The 16,755-nt window shown below is 43.4% G+C and overlaps 1 protein-coding gene and 1 long non-coding RNA gene across 5 annotated transcripts in view; one reads left to right on the forward strand and one right to left on the reverse strand.

The window, feature by feature from the left end:
• The first annotated feature begins 254 nt into the window (after positions 1-254).
• LOC103183829 overlaps positions 255-16,755 on the forward strand; it is a 35,423-nt gene continuing 18,922 nt past the window's right edge. Inside the window, exon 1 of the long non-coding RNA XR_488452.1 lies at positions 255-280. This is a non-coding gene — a long non-coding RNA (uncharacterized LOC103183829). The remainder of the gene's footprint in view (positions 281-16,755) is intronic.
• Positions 1,227-16,755, reverse strand: part of ubtf (upstream binding transcription factor) — a 40,344-nt gene continuing 24,815 nt past the window's right edge. For 3 of the 4 annotated variants that reach the window (XM_042343313.1, XM_042343314.1, XM_042343312.1), the window contains 7 exons: positions 14,142-14,252; positions 11,120-11,205; positions 10,465-10,654; positions 5,983-6,030; positions 5,276-5,350; positions 4,520-4,657; positions 1,227-3,672 (listed from right to left, as the gene is read on the reverse strand). In XM_042343313.1, coding sequence (XP_042199247.1) covers positions 3,568-3,672; positions 4,520-4,657; positions 5,276-5,350; positions 5,983-6,030; positions 10,465-10,654; positions 11,120-11,205; positions 14,142-14,252 — 753 coding nt within the window. In that variant the 3' untranslated portion in view covers positions 1,227-3,567. The remainder of the gene's footprint in view (positions 3,673-4,519; positions 4,658-5,275; positions 5,351-5,982; positions 6,031-10,464; positions 10,655-11,119; positions 11,206-14,141; positions 14,253-16,755) is intronic. The other variant, XM_042343315.1, reaches the window with a different exon arrangement.

The following is a 16,755-nucleotide window of genomic DNA, read 5'->3' on the forward strand; positions in this document are numbered from 1 at the left end:
CGCTTCTGCCATTCTCACCTCACACCCGAAGGCTTCACACTTCAAACCCCCCACCTCCCCCTCTCCATTTCTAAGTCAGCCTCAAGCAATACCACTGTGAAGCACTCTGAGAGGTTATCCGAGTCGAGTATATAAATGCAAGTTGCTGTACACCTGGTCAGCCCCCACCCTGGTCCCCCTGCCACCTGCTCACCACCAAAAGCTCTAACCTGTTCAATATATATATTATTCTGTGAAGCGTTGAGATGTCTCAACAACATGAAAAGGTGCTATACCAAATGTAAGTATTATAATCTTTCTCAATACCTAGTCATTTGGGATGTCCTTTCGACTTGAAAGACGCTATAAAAATTTGATGTAGTCATCTGTCTCACGGCATCAGGAGTGACCAATTTTATTTGATGGGATAGTTGGCTATAACACGGGGGAAAGAATCTCCCTTTTCCAATACTGCCATGGGATCGTCAACGTCTACCTGAACAGGCAAATGGGACCTCAGTTTTATCGTCTCATCGAAAGGTCAGCAACTCTGAAGATGAAACACCCTCCAGCACTGCATTGGAGTGTTAGCTTAGATTGTGATTCCAAGACCCAACTTCAGGCTTGAACCCACAAATGTCTGATTCAAGCCCTATGGGACGCTGCCCTGCATGAAGGGCACTGTATAAATGTAATTTGTTATTGTTGTGAGAGCTGGTACAGTTTAACACCAGACTGCTGTCAGTGGTAGTGCTGAAAACTGAGGGGTGCTCATAATATCTAACTTGCATTTATATATAGCAGCCTTCACGTGGTCCACTGTCAGCAATAACAGTGGCAGATTGATGCCGAGCTGGAGAGAACGAGGAGGTGACTGCAGGCACGATCAAAGAGGAAGCTCTTCAAGTATGATCTAAAGGTGGGCAAAGAGGTTAGAGCAGAGGGATTGAGGCACTGAATTCTAGTTTTGGTGGCTAAAATTATGGCTGCCAATGCCACCATACGGGAGACAGGATGAGAGATGCGAGGAAGGCTGGAGCCCGCCAAGCGAAAGAGGTAGGTAGAGGAGGGGGGTTTCGAGCAGGTTGGAGGTTCTAGAATGGTGAATGAAAATATTTTCTCCATGCGATTTCACTTGGAGAAAATACACTGAGCCAAATGGAGAAGATTAAATGGATCATTAGTGACCGTTCTAGAAATACACACCTATTATGCCATTCTTTCAAAATGATTGCAAGAACCCAGTCTCACTTTTTCATTTTTTTTAATTGATGCTTATAACCACTCGAACAAAAGGAACGTTTTCCCCTATAAAATGTTTGAAGTTTCAACATCAAATTACAAGAATCAGCAAATACAAATCAGTGAGGCATTCTCTCTACAAAACAATCTTTAAATATTAGAAAAATTCCCAGAAGGTCACAGAAGCCAAAAGTAACATGGTACGTACGTATAGGTTACTCGGACAATGTCACACGAGTGCAAAAATGCACTCATTTCACCTCTTACAGTACACACGCCCAGTGCTCCTGTCCTTACTGTAAGAACCAGAAAAAAATAAATGGAAAGTAAAGCGGCAAAATACAAAACAACATTATATACAGATACCATACGTCCTCATTCAAACCGAACACTAATACAATAAAAGTGCCCCTCTCAGTACCCTTTTAAAAGTACACCACCCCGCTTTGGAAGTGGGTGCAAGCTGAAAGGAATCCAATTAGAACTTGGAGTTTAAGCAAAGCTACTGGTCGGGTTAAATTTAAAAAAAGGCTCAGTTGTTGCAAAGGGGTTTCCTTCCTGCATGTCGCGCTGCTCTCCTCTGCCAGTTTAGAGTCGCCTAGAAAACTGGAGGGCTGGAGACTGGTAAACCTCGTTAGTCTCCTTTTATGCATAGGACCATTTGTTTGGAGGTACAGATTTGGATCATCTCAGGAAAGGACAACCAGAGATTTCTTGTAAATTCTGGTGAGTATCAGTGAAAACTGCAAGTAGAACCTGATTTCTTCCCCCAGGAAAGCAAGTGTTGGGCCTCAGTTTATTGTAGAATTGTAATTTCATTGTAACAATGCCTAACACCCAAGGGAGCTATGTACAGGATACAAGTCAGCAGCTCTCTTTAAAACAAACTCCAGTTGTAAGAATCACCTTTCAACTCAAACATTTCAAAAGGAGGATGGAAGAGTCCATTAAAACTATTCTCATAATATGCTTTGCATTTTGTTTTTTGATGGTAGAGCTACTGTACATTACATTTGTAAGTGACGAGACAAGTTTTGAAAGTACAAAAAGGAAAAAGCTATTTGCAGTTTCTGCTGCTGGCTGGACACTGGACTGCATCTAAAACATCGAGATTAAACTCCTACATATATAGTGAATCGATGGACTAAAATGATACAAAATACCTAGGCCTTCTGCAGCATTGCAGTCAAATCCTCCTTCAGCTAAGTACAATAAGGAAAGACTACACATGCAGAAAAATAAAAAAAGTTTAGTTACCGGAATGAAGTGGGTTATAGTCTGTGGGAAGATTCCTGTGGAATCGTGAAGGGCACAGGTGGTGATAGAAGCACGTCTGCCACCACCGCAAATAGGAAAAGGGAAAATGCTTTGGTTGCAGACATCTCAATTGCGTTCACACTACTGAGGTTTATCCCAGCAATTGCAAAAACAGTCAAGTAAAGAAGTCCCACTATATTTACAAATCCGCAACATTTTCAGAACTTTTCATTGACTTCGACCAAGGACACCCCCGCCCCCTTCATAAACAAGAAACTGCCCTTTTACCCTGTCCAGCTCTTTACCCGCCTTGAAGCATCCTATATAAGAGACCAGGCATTACCAAACCAACACTTGGCATGCCAAAGAGGTGTCAGCAATTTGAACGCTCTGTGCACGCCACATTGATCCTTCCTGCTTGGTTCAATCAGGAAACAAAATTACATTTGTATATCGCTTTTCACGTCAGGAGGACATCCCAAGGCGGACAAAAGGACTAAAATCCAACTTCATTGCGGCCGTATTTAAAAAATAATTAAAAAAGCTTTTGGGCCTGGTAATGCAAGTACGAATGGTCTTGTGAACCCAAAGCATATCTTTCAATACAGTGAGCAAGTACCCACTCGAGCACACCCACACTTTCTTGCCATTCCATCCAACACTTTTTTCAGCAATGCCAGATAATTTGTGTGCTGAGTTGCAGGAATTGAGTCTTGAGCATCACTTTGTCAGTCAGCGAGCGGGCTGTTAGATAGGCAAGTGCTTTCGGAATATCTAGCTAGGGTGGAAAAACTTCCTATGAGTTCTACTCCAAATCGATCCACTCTTACTTACATCACTAGTGGTTTTCCAATGAGCTGAAAGCAATTTGAAACAGAACAGAGCCCGGTTAGTGTAAAACTGACCGGGCAAAATGATGGCTGGATCACCCTTCAGATTTATTGTGTAACAAGCCTTTGTTTCTGTCAGATGTCTCTCTTAAACAGTGCTGGTAGTGGGCGTGAAAGCCCTTTGTGTATGGATGTGGGGGCAGGTGGGGGGCTGATCTTCAATACTGCCAGGAAGATGAAAGTTGAGCTTTTTTTTGTTTTAGTCAGAATCGGAGTCGGACGATTCCTCTGATGAAGAACTACTGCTGCTGTCTGACTGGTTTTCATCTTCCTCACCGTCCTCATCTTCTTCTTCCTCTGCATTCTGAAGCAGAAAGAAAATCGTAGAAGGGATCAGATCATGGAAGTGGGGAGGGGAAGGAGAGAGAGAGAGAGAAAGAAGACCCTTACAGGGGGGTTCTCTCTCATCGCACCCGCTCTCGGTTTTCAGCGAACGATGTGCGAAGGAAATCCAAGTTAGCAAACCACACCGCAGACTAAGATGGCAATGGAGCCCTATTTATCCATTGAGAAAGTCAAATTGAGCAACCCAGCAGCCGCTGACGTCCAAAATATTCAACCGGCGCAAACAAATGCAGTAGTTACAAATGTACCAAGACAGTGCTTTGCACTGGATGTCTCGCATCACAGAAAAACACTGCCTGCCAACTGCTTGGAAGTGAATTTGAAGTCAATCCACTTTTAGTATATTATTCTGTGAAGTGCTTTGAGACATCTCAATGACTCAATAAGGTACTTTTATCAAATGCAAGTTTTTTTTTTATTATTGTTAACTGCAGTGCGGGTCCCAGTTTGTACCCAAGTATCATGACTATGTTCTCAAGTCAATTCAGCAATCAAAAATTCTGTTTGGAGTGTAGTAATACACATGGACTACACTAGGTGAAGTCAAGAGCCTGTGAGGACATCAGGGATAGAGAAAAATGCGAGATTGGGGCTGTTAAGAGGACATTCAGGTCAACATAGACTTGAACAGGAGATACAAGAGCAGTTGCTATCCAGTGATCTCCTCTGGCCTAGGATTGCTGATTCACTTGAATCAATTCACTTGTTCTTCCAAAGAGCCAGCACAGGCACGATAGGCTGAATGGCCTCCTTCTGTGCTGTAATATTCTATGATTCTAATATCCCACCCAACAGCTCAATGTTACCTCATCCCCGTCGTCGTCTTCCTCACTTTCCTCCTCACTGTCTGAACCCGAGGAGTCATCCCCGTCCTCGGATTCGGAGGAATTGGCCTTTTCTTCTTCCTCCTCTTCCTCATCATCATCATCAGAGTCCTCACTTTCCTGCAGGAACCAGGATTGAAACTATGAGCATGTGGATGGAATAAGCCCCTTTTTTTCCAATAAACAGCACAGAGCTGGAATAGGGTTACAGGTACAGCACTGGGTGACCACTGCATTGCCTTTCGGGGAGGATGTGAAAGATCCCACTGCGCTATTCGAAAAGAGAATGGATTAGATCATGGGGGGGTGGGGGAGGTCAAAGAAGACCCTCACATGGGTCCTCTAACTTTTCAACTCTCAAAAAATCCCAAAATAAAACTGGTCACTCACTTCATGGCTGTGCGTGAATTGGCTGCCCGCATTCACCTAACAAAATATAGTCGTTCCACTTTACAGTGAATTCTGTGAAGTGCTTTCAGAGACTTTCCCCGACATGAAAGGCGCTGGACCCAACGCAGGTACGATATAGATGTGAAGGCCCTCGAACACAACCACTGCAAATAGTGACTTGCAATGTAAATAATATTTTCCAGAGTTAACCTCCTGTATGTCAGGCAGCTTCTGAAACCTCAACTCCTAGAAGATCTCAGAGCAAAGGAGTGACTAGGCATGCTCAGATATGTTTGTATCTCAACCTGCTCGGTACTGCAATGAGTGGCAAGCCCAAGGGGTACTTACCGTCGCATTCTGTGTTTGCAACGTGACTTTCACTTTGGGATTCGGAGCCTGGGGCTTTGTGGTGCTCTTGCGTTTCTGCCAACGATAATAGAGTAAAGATTCAGTCTCTGGTCCCAGAGCACAAGCTACCAGCACCAATCAATCACAAGACCCTTCCCCAACCCCCAATATATATGAGACAGTAGTAGACCTTAATAGGGAGAACTTCAGGTGGATTCATCCTGCCCACAAGCAATGGGTCACACAACAATGTAAAATAACTGGTCTTGCCACGGCGTTAGTGAGGACATTTTATGTGATTGCGTGGCGAAACACTGAAGGCAGAAGACATCGTAGAACTTGCCAACACAGAAGGAGGGCATTTGACCCACTGTCTCTGCTTTGAAACAGAAATCCTTCATCACTCTCATTTACCTGTATCCCCCCACTCAAGGCCAATACCCCTGCATTTTATTCTGGTGGAATGGAGAGCACGAGGGACATGCTGGAGCCAATTGAGCAGCGGCTAAGCAGGTCGGGTTGGGGGCTACGCAGGTCGGAGACGTAGGGATGTGTCAGGGCATGAAGGGATTTTAAAATGATTGTAAGGATCTTGATATCGATCCGTTCGGCAATAGGGAGCCAGTGGAGCCTGGCTAGAACTGTAGATCTAGCTAGATTTACGAAGAGAGAATTGTGGTTTGGCAAAATGTGGCTGAATGACTTACGCTTGCAGTGTATTCCTTGTAGACTGCTCTCTCCTGTGGAGACAGACTCTAGATGCAGGGAAACAAAAAGCATAAATATCCAGAATTAAATACTGTACGAGATTACAGATCTCGGTGTGTTGTTAGAGGTTCCCTTTTAAGCCCTTGGCCTCATTATCTGTCCAACCTCAACGAAGCAAAACATCTCCATTACACTTAAATATCGTACAGGTAACTAAGAGTCCAAAGGGCAACCTTTGATTCAATAATACCTTGTACCCTTTATCAACATAGAAACCCAACTTGTGAATGCTTCAATAATGCAAATTACAACAAACACAGCACATGTTTGCATGGATTTGAAAGAGTGTCTTAGACTGCAGTTTTATTCAAATGTATTCAAAAATCAAAATGTGTTCACTGCAGCTTGAAGGGCATCACAAATATTGGATGAGTATCTGACAGCACAACTATATTCTCTGCCTGTTGCTGCTCTGCACAACCTTTTCTTTTGTTCCTGCAACTCAAGGATGTTTTGGAATCTGTGTCCTTTCTCTCATGATGTAAAATTAATTTCAATGCAGGGGTGGGAGGTGCAAAAAGAGAAACCACTACATTGTTGGAGGTCCCTCCTTTGGATGAAATGTCAAACTGTTTGCCTGTTCAGATGGATGTTAAAGATCCTACAGCACTGTTCGAAAAGAGTTTCTCCTGGTGTCCTGGCCAACAATCCCTCAAATAAAATAAGACTGTTCACTTCACGGCTGTGTGTGGGACATTTGCTGTGTGAAAAACGACTGTCCTGTTCGCCTACAAAATACAGTCACTACAATTTACAGTCACTACAATTTACAGTATATCCTGTGAAGTGCTTAAGAGATGTCCTCCTGATGTGAAAGGCGCTGCATCAAATGCGAGGGTTATTCATAGAATGTTACAGCACAGAAGGAGGCCATTCGGCCCATCGAGTCTGTGCCGGCTCTTTGACAGAGCAAGTCACTTTCACTAACCCCACTCACCAGCTTTCTCCCCATAACCCTGCAAATCCTTCTTCCCCAGATACCTATCCAGTTCTCTCTTAAATGCTGTTATCGAATCGGACTTCACTGCCCTTTCGGGCAGATCATTCCAAATTCGAACAACTCGCTGAGTGAAAAAATTTCTTCTAACCTCCCCTCTGCTTCTTTTGGTAGATATCTTAAGACTGTGACCACGGGTCACAGACACACCTACCAGCGGAAACAGCTTTTCCCTATCTAGCCTGTCAAAACCTTTCATGATCTTGAAGACCTCTATCAGGTCCCCGTGTAACCTTCTCTGCTCTAATGGGAAAAGTCCTAACTTCTCCAGCCTGTCCTCATAGCTAAGGTTCCCCATTCCTGGTATCATTCTCGTGAATCTCCTCTGCACCCTTTCCAGTGCCTTAATGTCCTTCCTGAAGTAAGGTGCCCAGAACTGGACGCAGTACTCCAGCTGAGGCCTAACCAGTGTTTTGTATAGATTAACCATAACCTCCCTACTCTTATACTCTATGCCCCTACTAATAAAGCTCAGTACACCAAATGCCTTTTTTACTACCTTATCTACCTGCCCCGCTACCTTTAATGATTCGCTTACTTGAACACCCAGATCTCTCTGTACGTTCACCCCCCTTAAGATTGAGCTACCAAATCGATATTGCCTCCTATCATTCTTCCTACCAGTGTATCACCTCACACTTATCCACAATGAAATCCATCTGCCACATATCAGCCCATTCCACCATTCTGTGTATGTCTGCCTGCATTTGGTTACAGTCCTCCTCACTATTTACTACCCTACCTAATTTTGTATCATCTGCAAACTTGGAAATAGTGCTCTCTATGCCCAAGTCCAGATCATTAATATATATTAGAAAGAGCAGTGGTCCCAATACCGATCCCTGGGGGACACCGCTGCACACCTCCTTCCATTTTGAGAAACACCCATTAACCACCACCCTCTGCATTCTGTCACTCAGCCAGTTCTGAATCCAAACTGCCACTGTCCCCTTAATACCGTGGGCCTCTAATTTTTTTATTGATCTCTTATGCGGTACTATGTCAAAAGCCTTTTTGAAATCCATGTAAATAACGTCCACCGCATTTCCCTCATCAACCCTCGCAGTCACCTCTTCAAAAAATTCTATTAGATTTGTTAGGCAAGATTTGCCTTTAACAAATCCATGTTGGCTGTCTCTAATTACCTCATGTTCCTCTAAGTAGAGATTTATTCTGTCCCGCATTACGGTCTCCAGTAGTTTTCCTATTACCGAAGTTAGGCTGACTGGCCTGTAATTTCCGGGTTTGTCTTTCTGCCCCTTTTTGTAGAGGGGGGTAACATTAGCCACTCTCTTGGCACCACTCCTGTGTCCAATGAAGATTGAAATATAATGGCCAAAGCCTCCGCTATTTGAACCCGTATCTCCCACCGCAACTTTGGGTGAAACCCATCTGGTCCTGGTGACTTATCAATTTTGAGCCCAGTCAATCTTTTCAGAACTTCCTCTCTGTCTATAGTAATCTGATCTATTTCCTCTACCCTGTCATCCAATACTGTGGCATTTGGGGCATCCGTTTCCGTTGTGAAGACAGATGCAAAGTACTCATTCAGTACATCAGCCACGCCCTCTGCCTCCACAACAAGATTGCTGTCATTGTCTTTGATTGGCCCCACCCTACCTTTAACTAACCTTTTTTCCTTTATGAGCTTGTAAAATATTTTACGATTCCCCTTTATGTTACCCGCTAACCTCTTCTCATGCGATCTTTTAGCCTGTCTTATCACTCTTTTAAGATCACTCCTGCATTCTCTATAATGCGCTTTGCTATCCTCAGTATCTTGCATCTTCCAATTGTCATACGCCGTCTTCTTCTTTTTCATCCTAGACAGAATATCCCTGGTGTTGTCGCATATTTCCCTTTTGTGGGAATATATCTATTTAGACCTTGAGCTATCATATCTTTGAAGATCTCCCATTGCTCATGAGTTTTATCTGCTAGTCTTACTTGCTAGTCCACCAAATCTAGGTCCCTTTTTAGCCCATCAAAATTAGCCCTTTTCCAGTCAAGCATTTTCACCCTTGACTGTACTTTGTCCCTGTTCATGAGTAATCTAAATCTAATAATATTATGGTCACTGTTACCTAGATGCTCCCCTACCGAAACCTGTTCAACCTGACCTATTTCATTCCCCAGAACTAGATCCAGCAATGCTTCCTTCCTCGTAGGACTGGAGACATACTGCTCAAGAAAATTTTCCTGTACAGTCTATGAATCTTTCTCCTGCCTTGCCCTTAGCGCTGCTATTTTGCCAGTCTATATTGGGATAATTGAAATCCACCATTATCACAACTCTGTTCGCCTTACATCTATCCGCGATCTGGTTGCAGATCTGCTCCTCTATCTCCTTTCCGCTGTCTGGTGGTCTGTAGTAAACCCTATCAGTGTAACCACTCCTTTCTTATCTCTTATCTCTAACCAGATGGATTCTATTGTCGGGCCCTCCAGAGCCTCCTCCCTTTCTACAGCTATAATTGTATCCTTAACTAATATTGCCACCACTCCTCTTCTTCCTTCTCTATCCTTCCTGAACACATTATATCCTGGAATATTTAACTCCCATTCCTGTCCTGGCTTGAGCCATGTCTCGGTTACTGCCACCACATCATAACCCCCTACGGCCAGTTGAACCTGCAGCTCATCAACCTTATTCCCTGAGCTACGTGCATTTAGGTACATGCATTTGAGGAAATTGTCCATTTGTACCTGCTCTACACTTCCCACTTGTCTTTTTCCTCTAATCTTTAATCCAGTGTTTATCCTTGGATACCCACCCCCCCTCGACACTAGTTTAAATCCGCTCCTACAGCATTTGATAATCTCTTGGCAAGGAAGCTCACCCCTGCCTTGCTTAAGTGCCGCCCATCCTCAAGATAAAGATCCCACCTCCCCCAGTAGTGGTCCCAATTGTCCAGAAAACGGAAACCTTCTTTTCTGGACCATTTCTCCAACCAATCGTTCATGCGCCTGATCCTTTCATTATGGTGCCTTGTTGCCTGAGGTACCGGGAGTAACCCAGACATCACCACCTTGGATGTTCTGGACTTGAGTTTGCTCCCCAGCTTTTGATACTCGCCCTGGAGCATCTCAGCCCTCTTCTTACAAATATCGTGGGTACCCCACATAGACCACAACTTCTGGACATTCTCCTTCCCCCCGAAGAATCTTGTCCATGCGCTCTGTGAAGTCCACTACCCTTGCACCAGGAAGGCAGAAAACCATCCTAGCTTCACGATTCTGATTGCAGAAGATCCTGTTAGTGCCTCTTACTGTTGAATCCCCTATCACAACTGTATTACCCTTGTGAATCATGCCCTTGTCCTGTTGGGACAGAACGTCCACTGCTGTCCTCACGAAAGGCTTCCATGCTCTCGGTAGCTAATATTAACTGTTGGTTAAGTTTCCCAGCAGACTTCCACCCTACCTTTAGCCAAGTTTCCAGAGTGATTTTGTACTGACACTGCTGCTCTTCTGCCATTTTCTTGTAGCGATCCTTCTGAGCTTGAGTGACCTTCCTCCACCTTCTCCCAATCTCTACCATTCGCTCCTTCAGGTTCAGATGGTTCAGCTCACCACCTGTGAGAAGCTCTTGCGAAAATTTTTGGTAACCATTCCTGAAATACAAGAGCCCCTACTTAATTATTTTCTTTGGCGGGGGGAGGGGAGAACTTTCAAACTGAATTACACAACAATTCTATGGCAAATTGACCCTTCACGTGACTTGCATCATTTCTGGCTCTATATTAGTAGTACACACACAAGGGATGGTAAACTTATCCCAGCTGAGTAGTGATCCTGACGGAATATTTTTAAGTCTGAATAAATCTAGAAGTTCCTTAATATATTGCTCAAGACATACCAGTTACAGAAATTGAAACAAACAACTATAATTTGCATTTATATAGCATCCTTCATAGGGGATAGCATCTCGGAGGGCTTGCAACAAACATTTTGCAGGTCCGAAGCCCTCTCCCACTGCAGAAAACCATGCTTATAAAGGTTTGAGTACATTCTCCCCTTCCCCACAGTGCGAGAGTGAGCACTGAAAGATAACTTCGGCAATCAATACAAGTACATACATTGGTGCTTTTTTTGGCTCCCCTTCAAACTTCATTTTCTTGGGCATGGGCGTTGGTGCCGGTGACCGCAATTCACTTAATTCTCTCTGAAAACAAGACAACATTTGTTAAAACAAAAGCAAAGCACCCAAACAACATCTACGCTATGAAAAGCAGGACACAGGAGTTTGGTCTCGAGCATCAGGTCATGAAATCCGTGGAAGTGCGTTCCTCAGTGGTGCTCGAGGTTATAGGTCTTCAGATGTTCGCTCCTCAATGAGATTCCCTCTTCTCAGGAAAGAAAACAGGTACCTAATTACCATCATATAATATCCCCATACCAGTGTGGTTAGATTTCTTATCTTCCCTTCCCTCTTTTTTTTTTGTTAAGAAAGCTGAAAGAAAGACATCTTCAATTTCCAGTGTTAGCATCAAGCACTGCCACACCAAGTGCAGTATTGTCAGATGCAGCGATGACTCTGTCTATTGATCCCAAATCTCAAAGTTTGCTTCCCCACCAGTGTCCCTTGCATTTCCCACGTCAGCCATCCTTGTAGCAGACATTGAACCATTTGTGCAAAATCATGGGGCGGTGTTGGGGTAGAGCAAGACCTGGGATGAGATTACCCCAAAATCATTTCACTCAGAAACGTTAGCAATCGTTGACCCACCAGCCTTGTTGGAATCGCAACCCACAGAAATTGACAGCAAAGAAGATAAGTCCATTAGAACCATTGTGTCAAACCAGGGCCACAAAATGTATGGATTCGCTCCCATGGTTCCAAAATATTGAACAGAAAGTATGAAGTTTCATAAAAGGCACCAGCTATGAGAAAAAGATTCAAAAGAATTTCAATCGAATATTGCAGAGATTACAGCCAAAATAAGAACATAGTCTTATGGATCCCATTGCGTTCCCTCCTTCCTCTAATATTCTCCTCTCCCATTCTGAAGGCAGAAACTTATGTTGGGATATGGTTGCAGAGATGCCAGCTGACCCACCCGCCAATTCCTTGCCCAAGTAGCCATTCTTCAAATGTGAGCCTAGAAAGGAGTATTGGTAGGTTATTCAACCAACAGTGATGCCACTAAGATTTCAGTAAAGAGTAAAGGACACGTGAAACTTTTGTGCTACGTACATTTCCAGCTGCGAAAAACACAAACATAAAAGTGTAGGTCTCTTTTTTGTTGTTTAACAAATGCCTGTGGAAAGTGCATCAATTTCAGGTGGTGAATGAAGAGCATCACACAAGCCAAGTATTGCAACATTAAAGTTTATTGGCTTAAGTAGAATGTTCCTGTTGTGTTTTGGTACCAATATGCTAGTATACATGTGCACACTTTTTTTCAGAAAAGTTCACTAGATAGCAACCAAGGTAGAAGCATTGAGTGATATTTTTCTGTTTAGCTCAATGGACAGTGAGGTCAGCGGCAATGCCTCCAACAAAAACCCAGTTGAAATAAGCCAACTGAGCTAATTCAACACAGACAAGTAATTGAACTCATATCCCTGGTACAAGTAGCTCAACATCACACTATGTGGTACATTTACCCAATGGTAGGCGACACCAGAACTGGTGAAATAACTAACAGGAGAGCCGACTAGTAGTTTGGGCACTGAGCATGGAGTGGTACAAAGGCACAGGCCAGTCGGTCATTTGACTGGAAATGTTGCAAGACCAAAATGAGTTCTAGTTAGACCATTCATTGACTCGAAACAGTACACAGTTCTAGTGTAACTCACAGGAGTTCTAGACGGAGGAGTTGAGTTGCCCAATAAACAATCTAAGATTAGCAGTCAAGAAAAAAACAGAAGAAACTCCCCCTAAACCCTGATTAATAATAATCCTTGCTTATCACGTCTTCGAGACATCTCAAAGCGCTTCACAGAATATACTATAAAGTGAGTTGACTATATTTTGTGGGCGACTAATGTGCAATACACTTAATTATTTTATTCAAAGGTATTTCTACCCAGCAAATGTAAACCGCTGCCGCACCCTTCCCTAACTTACCTAACTTTTTAAAGATACTTTACCCTTTGATGCCCACTACAAAAACTACTGCAAATGGCAACTTAGAGGAACTGAAAGATTCAATCATACTCACAGCATAGGACAAATACTGCCCACCACCAACAACAACTTGGATTTATATAACGCCCTCCACGCCGGACGGACAGCATCTCAGAGCGCTTTACAGTAACGGATCCCGGGACCGAGCCAGGGGGAGGGGGAGCAAGGTGACCAAAGGTGCGGCTCCTTGTATACGAACAGCTTAGGAGGAATTTACCATATTTGAGTCAACATGCTCAGCGAGGTTAAGGAACATCAGTGTTGGGTAATTAATGCTTTTTTCCCCCCCAATTTTGACCTTACTGTCAACACCAAGGACTTCAGGGTAGGATCTGCCTAGATTGGATGTCACATATAGAGCCCTGCTCACTACAAACTCAAAGCCTTAATCTCAACTTTCAAAAAGCCAATGATACGCCAACATTTCTAGTCATTCCAAGATCCCTGTAGGATAATTATTTCTGAGAGTTTCTGAGCTCTCAGCCACATCCATTAGGAACTGGCTTGACACTGCCCAAACTCACTCAACTTAGTTACCTACACCCAGTACGAGACGGAGGGAGAGAAAACGTCATCCCTCCCACTGGCCGAGGTAGTTATATCAAATCCCCAAGGCAAGTCTCTGAGGCAGAAAGCAGTGTCAGTCCAAAGTGCTTTACAATTAATCCCATGCAAGTGGTGCAATGGGTAAGTGGGGGTGGGGTGCTCCACACATTCTCCAGCTCACGCAACAGATGCAGAACTACATTGGTGGGGGTGGTGGGTGGCAAAACCAAGCCCGAAGCAGAAATTAAAGTCTAGTGATCCAGCATGAGAAGCAAGTGCACGGCCACATTCAACAACCACCAAACTGAGCAATGGTCTGCAAAATTCCCTAGGCCAACAATGGAGCAGGTCTTGTTGGGGAGGTGGGGGAGGGGGAAGGGTGGTGGCTCAACGTGATGCAAAAGGAACAGAGAAGAGTGTACCTCGTATCGCTTTTGATCTTCGGCTGCCTTTTTAATCCACACTATTTTCTCCTTTTTCTCCATTGCACTCCACGTGGACTCCATTGCTTTTATAGCCTTACTGCGATCATTCTAAAAAAAACAAAAGGACACACCATGAAGCCCAGCATTTCTGCAATGTCAGATGTAGCTGAGATCACACCAATCTGATTACACTCCATCTGCCTACATGTTTTCCCACATGTGTGCAAAACCATCTCCACTCCAAGTTCCTGCAGATCGTAGGCTAAACAAATGGCAATAGAATTTCCTGGCCACAACTCGCGTGTCTAAGAAATGGGAAGGGGGGCGAAAAAAAGGGCATTCCCCCCCAAGCAGGCACTTGTGAGAAGTGCTGAACGTTGGAGTGATTTGGTACATGTTCTGGACTATATCATGCGTATTGGGCGGGGGGGGGGTTGCACAAGTCATCCAGTGCCGATGGACAGCACGTGATAATACCAAAAGATGCTGTGAGATAAAGTTGGTTGTACCAAAAAAGAAGGCATCTTCAGTTGAATTTGCAAACTGCACAAAGCTCAAGTAAATCAGATCTGTACGACTGATGGGTGTGAACAAGGAAATCAAAAGGATCCAATGTTGAACCGCGTTTCCTACTTCCAATTTTCAAATGTTCTTCAAAGTGTTGAAAGTTTTTGATTGATGAGGAATTGGTAACTTGAGAAAAGGTGAAAAGTCACAGACTGAATGTGGGCTGACCAGCCCACCCAATGGAACTGATTTGTCAATCGAAGGGCTGAGGCAACTGCCCCAAAACGACAGAAGAGCCAATGATACCGATTCCAAAAAGTCAACCTCATCAAAGCTGGAATGGTTCGTAATGAAATAGGGAAGGGGGAAAAAGTTCTCATAGAGATCATCTTCCAGACCAGTCTTCTCAACTTTGGGAACACCTTTTATACTGTAAGAATGCCCCATTGATCAAATAAAGGGTAGGAAGAGAGAGAAATTGAGAAAGACAAGGAAATTACAGGGAACTTGATTCTTTTCCATCGGAGTTTCGGGCACTTTATGGTCAACGTGATGAATTCAAATTGTTACTTTATGGCCAACATGTTGAATTCAAATCTTTGTGATGCTGTAAAATGTGCAGCTAAGCACTACATAAATTTTTTTTCTTTAATGCAACGATCTCTCAATTTGATCAATTTCAGCAGAAGGGACAGCAACTACAAATGCAACGAGAAATTGTTGTATTCAAAAGTTCTGAGATTCCAGCAGGTCCAGATTAGGGCAGAAACCTGAGTAGTGTAGAGAATAAGCCATGTTCAAAGAACGAGGAAGAATCATAATCAAGCATAGCTAGTCCAAGCCCTTTTCATTTATTTGCCAGCCAACATGGAAACTGTGCCAATCTTAACTGTACAAAGGCAATTTGAAGTAGGTCCTCTCTCAAATGATCTAAGGCATTGATAACAAAGCATTAGAGTTCTTAGGTCAACCAAAGGCAGTAGGTACATTTACGTGACACAAAGCAGCCATAGATCTGCTTCATCATTATCCAATGGCTGCCACCAGTTCACCAGTCCATTCACCAAGGTGCATTTTTTTTGAAGACTTGGTTTCGAAATCCGTTCACCTAAAATGCATTGTTTGAGCCACAAAGTACCTTTGGTTCTGCAAGCAAAATGATTAAATAAAAAAAACCTTTGTGCAACATCAGCACGGTGGAAATATCCTGACTCCCAAATCAAAGGAATCCTATAGGAATTGCAAGCAAATCTCTCCTTGGGAGATCCACTAGTGTTCAAGTCCCTCGTTCAGTGCCATACAGTAGTAGAGTTTGAGAACATGTTTTGCTCCTTGCGAAGGCCCTTGAAGTAACTACAAAAAGATCTATAAACTGGGACATACATGAAGCTTTGTTGCTTAAACAAGATATCGGGTATATCCCTATAATCAGACTCAATTCAAAAGAAAGTCCAGTCTGAACAATCTTAAATCATCTATTATAGTTAAGGTATTCAGTTAAGGTATGCTGGATACAGCAATTGATGCTGTGTGTAAGGACCCAAGGGCCCTCCTCTCAACTGTATGTCAGTTCTCGACTGGAGAGGACAATGAGTAGACAGCGTTGAATAATGAATAAGCCTTTGCACATACAAAAGGTCAAGAAGAAGCGAGCTTTGTGTGCATGCCACGTACAAACACAACCAAAGAATCAGAAATCACAGTCAATACGTCTGATCTACAATTTTCAGTATCACACAAAAAGCAACACAAAGCTGACAGTAAGCACTTCTACAACACAACTTTGATCTTACAAGGGTTAAGGCAGCAATGTATGGTAAAGCCACGCACATCACTCTTGGAACTGCTTTGTAGACATTGCAAATAAAACTCCATGAATATTTGCCCCCCAAAATGACTATTCAACTTGCACAATAGTCACTCAAAACTAATCAGACAAAACCCTTTAGGCCCACAACACAGCATAAACGCCTTGGGTCGATGCTCACTTTGTGTAATATCAGACACCAAGCCCAAAGACGTGAGTGGTACCTCCAGATCAAGTCCCCTATATTTTGTTGTGGTCACCATCTTAAGGTGTTGCTGGCCATCAGATTGAGATGAG

Source organism: Callorhinchus milii, unplaced genomic scaffold (genome assembly GCF_018977255.1).
Source record: "Callorhinchus milii isolate IMCB2004 unplaced genomic scaffold, IMCB_Cmil_1.0 Scaffold23, whole genome shotgun sequence".
NCBI lineage: Eukaryota > Metazoa > Chordata > Chondrichthyes > Chimaeriformes > Callorhinchidae > Callorhinchus > Callorhinchus milii.